The sequence below is a fragment of the Choloepus didactylus genome, chromosome 10, assembly GCF_015220235.1.
Source record: "Choloepus didactylus isolate mChoDid1 chromosome 10, mChoDid1.pri, whole genome shotgun sequence".
Taxonomy (NCBI): domain Eukaryota; kingdom Metazoa; phylum Chordata; class Mammalia; order Pilosa; family Megalonychidae; genus Choloepus; species Choloepus didactylus.
Window position 1 is genome coordinate 112,351,300 of NC_051316.1, and position 7,124 is coordinate 112,358,423.

Sequence of the window (7,124 nt, forward strand, 5' to 3'; positions counted from 1 at the left end):
AAATCTAACCAATGAGGCCAATGAAATAAAAATCTCATGGGGGGGTGGGTGTTTGTAAAAATCATTTTTTTTATAAGCTCTGCAAACTTTATGTTTGTAACTATGGTTGAGAACCAAAATTCTCAAATGTCTTCCCTGATGTACAAGGCCCTCCATGACCTTGGGCACCTTAGGTTCTGCCGCTTCTGCTTCCAACTTTACAGTAAATAATTGTAAATGACTTGTATTTTCCCTTGCTTTCATACCATTGCACACCGTTCCATGGTTTTGTACCTTGTTTTATGGGGATTCCTCTGTCAGAAATGTTCTGGAAATATACAAGCTACCTGAAGCACTGGTCCTATTGTGTACCAGTGATATAGTCAAGAAACCCCTGGTAGGTATTAAGTTGGCCCCATAAGAATCTCCAAAATGATTCAAATCTTCCATGCTTCTCTGTTCCCTCTCTCTCTTCTTCCTTGTTAACCTCCTTTATCCAACTACAAGTCCTGGGAGTCTTTTATAACCAGGCTGATAACATCTTAGAGCTTTTTACAATGCCAGGTCTCTGTGTTCCAGAACATACTTCCATGTTCTTCCCTAGGGGACATCTACCCCATTACTGTGCTATGCCAGCCCTAAAACATCTATGCCTCCCACAAAGGCAATAAGTAGTGGTGGTCAGGTAGATGCGGTTTACAGAGGGCTTTTACATATCACACCTCAATTTGATCCTCGTGCTAGCCCTGTGAAGTAAGCAGGGAGTTATCACTTTTCCATTTTATACATGCAGAGATGAGGGTTCTTTTCACTCTTGTCAGTCTTCCTGTCATGTATACGTACTTGGCTCTCTGTAGGTTGTGTTGATAATGTCTGTGATGGACATCTCAAATCCTATCATCCACTTGAATTATGTTTGTCTACTTATTACTAAAGGGGCTTGGGTGCCATTTGTTTTTGCTTTGGGAAACATGGGGGGAAATTAATAATTTGAGCAAACTTGATTTCAGAGTATGCACTCACTATTGTTCTGAAGCCTAATCACCCTGGAATTTTCCAGGCCCCATTTTTTCGTTTGTTAGTGCATTTTTGTCTTTTGGTCAGTTTCATCATTGGCACATCTATGAAAGAAAAGGGAGGGGAGAAGAGGGGAAATTCCATATTATCTGTTTTAGATGTTGATTTCTGAGGCCTCTACAGTAAGTCCCATAAATTACTTGATCAAGTCTAGAAGATCCAAATATAGAGTGTTGGTACTGTTTGGTTGGACCTCATCATAGTAGGAAAAACATTGCTTTTAATGAAGAAGGAGGGAGAGGACTCAGTTCTAGTGAAGTGTTCCTATATGCTAGCATGGGTGTCAAGGCCTGATGTTTTCCACTTAATTTCTCCAGTCTAGCAATCTGATCTCCTTGTATTTTTTGGTCTAAAATAAGGCCCATGGACTACTTTCTGAGACATAACTCTTTTTTTTTTTTTGGAAAGATATTATTCTCTTTTTGAGAATTTTTGAACTTTTAAAATGAGAAAAAATTATAAACAATTAACTATTTTATTTCTGGAACTTTTGAACAAAGTTAAGCAGCTTGAGCAAGTGTGTGAGAATAAGGTTGTTCCCTTTTGCCTCTTGAAGGAAAAAATTATCATTTTATTTAAAATAAATCTGTTGAGATACATGTTGCCAGTATCTAATCAGGCTCTGAACTGCAGTTCAATTACATGTTTGATAAAAGAAAGGGAAAAGGAAAATTGAAAGAATTCTCTTCTGTTCATGAAGGGGCTGTGTGTTTTTAGTATCCAAATGGAATAATGGAACCATGTATTTTCCTTCCAAGCATTTTCCACCATGAGAATAATCCCTTCCTGGCTTCTCAATGAATAATGCATTATTTCAGAAACCCAAGAGGCATTCCTTTGATTTTCCTTTATGTTTAGCTTTCTGAGTGATTTTAAAGCAAGGAAATTCAAGGACTTGGAATGAATACTTTATTAACATTTTTACTGGTGGTTAAAATAGTTTCTTGGCTATTATCTCCTGATATTTGAAATGTTTTTTTCCTCTCTAAGGAGAGTCTAAGGTATTGTATTTATTAGAAAATGAAGCACCTTGGACAGTCTTCAAAGTGAACAGCAGTTTAAAATCAATACACATTGGTGTTGCAGAACAAAAAGCTTTAAGGGGATACTTTTCTCCTTTCTTTGTTTTCATTTCCCTGCTGAAAAAGTTCAAAAAAGAAAGCTCACGTACAAAACCAGGCTGTTGGGAGATGGAATCTCTTTTGTTTACATTTTGTGAAACTCATTCCTTGAGGTTAGTCCAAATCCACGACCCCAGTCCAAGGCTGCTCCCACCTAGGCCAGCCTTTGTTGAAATCCAAAGATGCAGATGCCCTTCTGGGGTCCCCACCCCCCATCTGCTCATCATGCAGCCTGATTATACATATGGTGCCCATTAAGTGGGAGGTAACGGAACATGACGGTGCCCGCGGGTCCTTTTGGCGCATGTCTTTTCAGTCAAGGATTCCCAGCAGATCCTGGGATAACATTATGGTAGGTCTTAAGGCCATTTCGCATCCTCCATTTCCCTGGGGGGCAAATTGTGAGTGATTTCAGCAACTACATAAAATAGAATTAAGAGCATAATCTAGATTTCTGTTCTTACAGTTACAGTAAAATCTTAACGATTCAGAATAAGTGGGGGGAGGAAGAGAACAAACATGATATAAATTAGTAATAACAAATAAAATAATTAATTTTATTAGTTTCAAGTAGTGGAAGTAGAATGTAGTATTTTCTGGAGTGTGGAATTAAGAGCCAGCCTCTGAGAACAGAAACTCTGGGATTTGCCTCCCATCTGCCACTTTCTAGTACTGTAACCTTGACCAAATTATTTAATCTTTCTGGATCTCAGTTTCCTAATCTGTACAATGGGATAATAGTTTCAGTCTCATAGTTATTATAAAGATTAAATGAGTTAGTATTTATAAAGCACATTAAAAAGTAGTATGTAAGCAATCGCTGAATAAAAATTAAAGTACACAAACATTATCACTGGAAATTGCTATATCCAATCAGGCCCATATTACTGAGCAGATAATAATTATTGTCATGATTACTTTCCAAGTACTCATTTAATCCTTACGCCGAACCTACTTAGGTAAGTATAATCAACTCTATTTTTCGGATGAAGTAAGGGAAGTAATTTGCCCAAGCTTGCCCGGTTTATTAAATGGTGAAGCAAGAATTTGAGCCCAGTCAACCTGGGTTCAGAAACTGTGCTTTAGGTGAACATCAAAGGACATTGGTCACTAGTGCTTACCTTTTGCCTGAAAACAATCTTATGCTATTAAAAACCATGTTTTTCTAAGCAGTGAAGTATGTCTCTTCAGTGCAGTTTTCCTTTCTCAATTTCTTATCAGATTCTTCTTTGCTAAACGAATTGTCATCATTGTTATAGATACTCAACTTTAGTAGGATCTGAATTAATGAGGTTTTATTAAATTATTTTATCGTTGTTAAAACAAACACTGATTCAGAAAATGGGCATTTCATTTGAAATGATGGTCTAGTGCTTTGACTCTCAGTATGTTCAAATTTAGATCACCAACAGAAATCATTTCACTCTGGTTGTTTGTTTTATAATTATATGTTCTCTTTCTCTCTTTTCTTGAAATCCTCCCAATCCGTCCCCTGCCACTGTAGGTGCCTTCATCATCTGCTGGACGCCTGGATTGGTCTTGTTACTTCTAGACGTGTGTTGTCCACAGTGTGACGTTCTGGCCTATGAGAAATTTTTCCTTCTCCTTGCCGAATTCAACTCCGCCATGAACCCCATCATCTACTCCTACCGTGACAAGGAGATGAGCGCCACCTTCAGGCAGATCCTCTGCTGCCAGCGCAGTGAGAACACAAGTGGCCCCATGGAAGGCTCAGACCGCTCCGCTTCTTCCCTCAACCACACCATCTTGGCTGGCGTTCATAGCAATGACCACTCTGTGGTTTAGAAAGGAAACTGAAGGTGAAAACCCAGCCATGATCCACGGAGAGATGAACAGCCTCCCCCTACCAAATTGCAAGAGCAAGGTGGGGTGTGAGAGAGAAGAGAAAATAAACTCATGTACTTAAACACTAACCGATGGCAGTATTTGTTCCTAGACCCCACAAGACTTGATATATTTCGGAAATTAGCTTATGTGACAACCCTCATCCTGATCCCCATTCTTTATGAAAGTAGAAAGTGGGGTCCTTATAATGGAACTCGTGAACAGACTGGAGTGTCCATTTAGATCACACTAACTAGACTTTAAAAGATTTTGTGTGGTTTCGTGGCAGTCAGGATAAATTCCGACTAATTGAGCCCACAAATTTCATTTACATACAGGCTTCCCTTTTTTTATTTTTAAAGGATACATTTCATTTAATAAACATGTGTTTGTTTATGCCTATCAGCATGTTTGTGATGGACAAGACAATAGCCTTTTTTTTTTTTTAACTACCGTAGCTCCAGTTTTTTCCTTATGTAGGAAAGCTGTAAATTAGAATTATTCTCTTTGAAAGCATGCATGTACTATATGCATGCATTATGCCTTACGTAAAAAGATAAAAGAACACTAATGGTAAAATCTTCTAGAAAATGGAAGAACCTAGAGGTCAAAGCCAGTATTTGTTTAGGTTATGAAACAAACAATGCTCTAATCACAAAAAGGTTTTCATTAAAGTGTTGTATCAAGTATAGAGCAAACAGGGAATGTATGTTTACTATCAAAAGTCCTTGAAGTTGAAGCATGGTAATGTTGTTCTCACATATTTATGATATACAAGTGCATTCTAATTACCAAGTACATCAGAGGAATTTTTAAATAGTCTGTGTTTATCTGAGTTATAAAATAACACATACTCATTGTAGAAAACTTGAAAACTATAGAAATGAATAAAAAAGAAAAAATAATTACTGGTAATTTCACAAGCCAGACATAACCATCATTAACAGCTTTTTTTCCTCTCTGTATGCCTATATGTATATTATATACTTTTTGTTTTACATAATTGGGACCATACTGTAAGCAGTTTTGTAACCAGATCTTTTTTCTATTTCAGAATTGCCACATTTTCCTATGGCATTAAACATTTTACAGAAACACAATTTTAATGGTTAGATAATATTCCTTTTAATGGATGCACCTCAGTCTGTTTAACGTTTCCCAGATTGTTGACTATTTAGGCTATTTCCAATTTTTCATTATTATAAATAATGTTGCAAAAATTTCATGTACATAAAACTTTGTCCATATAATTGATTATTTACTTAAGACATATTCCCATGAAGGATTTTTTTTTAATGTGAAATGTGTTTTATGGTTTTTCCTTTTATAAAAAGGAATTCACTGCTTTTACAATGCATGGTGATTGTGAGGAAAGCCAGAGAAATTGCCTTTTTTGCAAAAGAAATGCAGTGTTTATTTTAGTCAAGTGACTTTTTTTTATATAAGAAGATGGACTAAAAACAGTCAACTATTACCATTAATTAGGATACCCTTATATGTCTAGTAATTTCAAATTCCAGTCATCCTGCTCTTGGTAGCCATGACTATACTGTAGAATTGAAGAAAATACAAAGAAATCAGATGTGCCAAGTGAATAAAGGATTTTCATATGAAATAGCTTGAGGCCCTTCTATTAGGTGGTTTGAGTATGGCAGTATGTGACTGGGTATCCCATTTCATAGACTGCCTGTTTAATACATTGTCCAAGTAAACTAATAAATGCAGCAGTTTGTTGTAAGGAGTAACGCAGTCATGAAGTAGGTATAGGAAGTCAGAAGTATGTTTAAGAGAAAGGTGTCCAAAGAACGGCTGTTGAGGAAGGAGGAAGTCGGTACATGGCTGGCATTTGAGCAGTTGGTAGACTTGTAAAGTGCACAGTGAAACGGAGGTGGGGAGGTTACTCACCAGTTAGCAGAATGGTATTGGCACAGATTCTGTACAAAATACAGAGCATTCTATACTGGAAGTAAAAAAAAAAAAAAAAAAAAAAAAATAGAATGGGTTTTTAATCATGTGCATTTTTATTCTGAAGGAGATATGGATTATTTGAAATTAAAAACACTAATTGGACCTTAATAAATCACTCTCAATCACTATTTGGTAATGTGTGGTTTTGGTCGGTGCTTGTCAGTTGCATGGCAGGTTGCTTCCCTCCATGATCTTCTTTATTTCCTTGCCACAAGGGGCTGCTGAACTCTGAGGTGACTTGCTCCCTAAGTTCAGAACTGCTTTTTCAACTTGAGAAATAAGTCTTTTCAACATTCAAGAAATGGTGGTTAAGTTCCATAAAAGGAGGGAAAACATCTTAGGACAATACTTAACTTCCTCAAGATAATTGTCAGGGTGAGTTTTTTGTTTGTTTTTGTTTTGTTTTGTTTTGTTTTGAAAAACCGACATAAAAAAAGTGACATCTTTATGGAAAACTCTGATTAGGAGTTTATAAAGTCACAGCAGTCTTTATGCTTATAGGTCTTATAACTAACAAGATAAAAAGATCTTTATTTCCAATTATATGCCAATTATGTTCTTTTCAATACAGGGCTGTAATGGTTTCCTAGAGCTGCTAAAACAAATTACCACAAACTGGGTGGCTTAAAACAACAGAAATTCGATCTCTCACAGTTGTGGAGGCTAGAAGTCTGAAATCAAGATGTCATCTGGGGCGTACTCCTCCTGAAGGCTCTAGAGAAGAATCCTTCCTTGAGGGGAAACTAATATAAGCTCATCCCCTTTCCTGCTAGATAAACCCTGTTGAAAAACATCTTTAATTGGGTTTTCTTCACAATACCAAGTTAAGCAGAACATTTTTTTTGAGACCTTTTGACACAAATTGCTTATTTTTTAAGTCCAAGTGAGCATTACCTGATCCCAAGCCCTCATATAGATTTGGAGTTGTTTGTAGGATAGGATTTAGGTACCATGTGACAATTTCTGTAAATATGATGCCTTTTACTCAAGGGTTCTTGATTGGCCATACATACAAGTAATAGTTATTGTTGGCACTATCATTAATTCAATTTATTCATTCACAAATAATTTTTGAGGGCCCTCTATCTACTAGGCCTGTAGGATGCTGCTGTGAATAGAATAATCAAGATCTTT

At 36.6% G+C, this 7,124-nt stretch overlaps 1 protein-coding gene across 7 annotated transcripts in view; it reads left to right on the forward strand.

Moving 5' to 3' along the window:
* Positions 1–6,035, forward strand: part of LPAR1 (lysophosphatidic acid receptor 1) — a 177,832-nt gene extending 171,797 nt beyond the window's left edge. For all 7 annotated transcript variants that reach the window (XM_037798046.1, XM_037798044.1, XM_037798045.1 and 4 more), the window contains one exon: positions 3,682–6,035. In XM_037798046.1, coding sequence (XP_037653974.1) covers positions 3,682–3,983 — 302 coding nt within the window. In that variant the 3' untranslated portion in view covers positions 3,984–6,035. The remainder of the gene's footprint in view (positions 1–3,681) is intronic.
* The last annotated feature ends 1,089 nt before the right edge of the window (positions 6,036–7,124 follow it).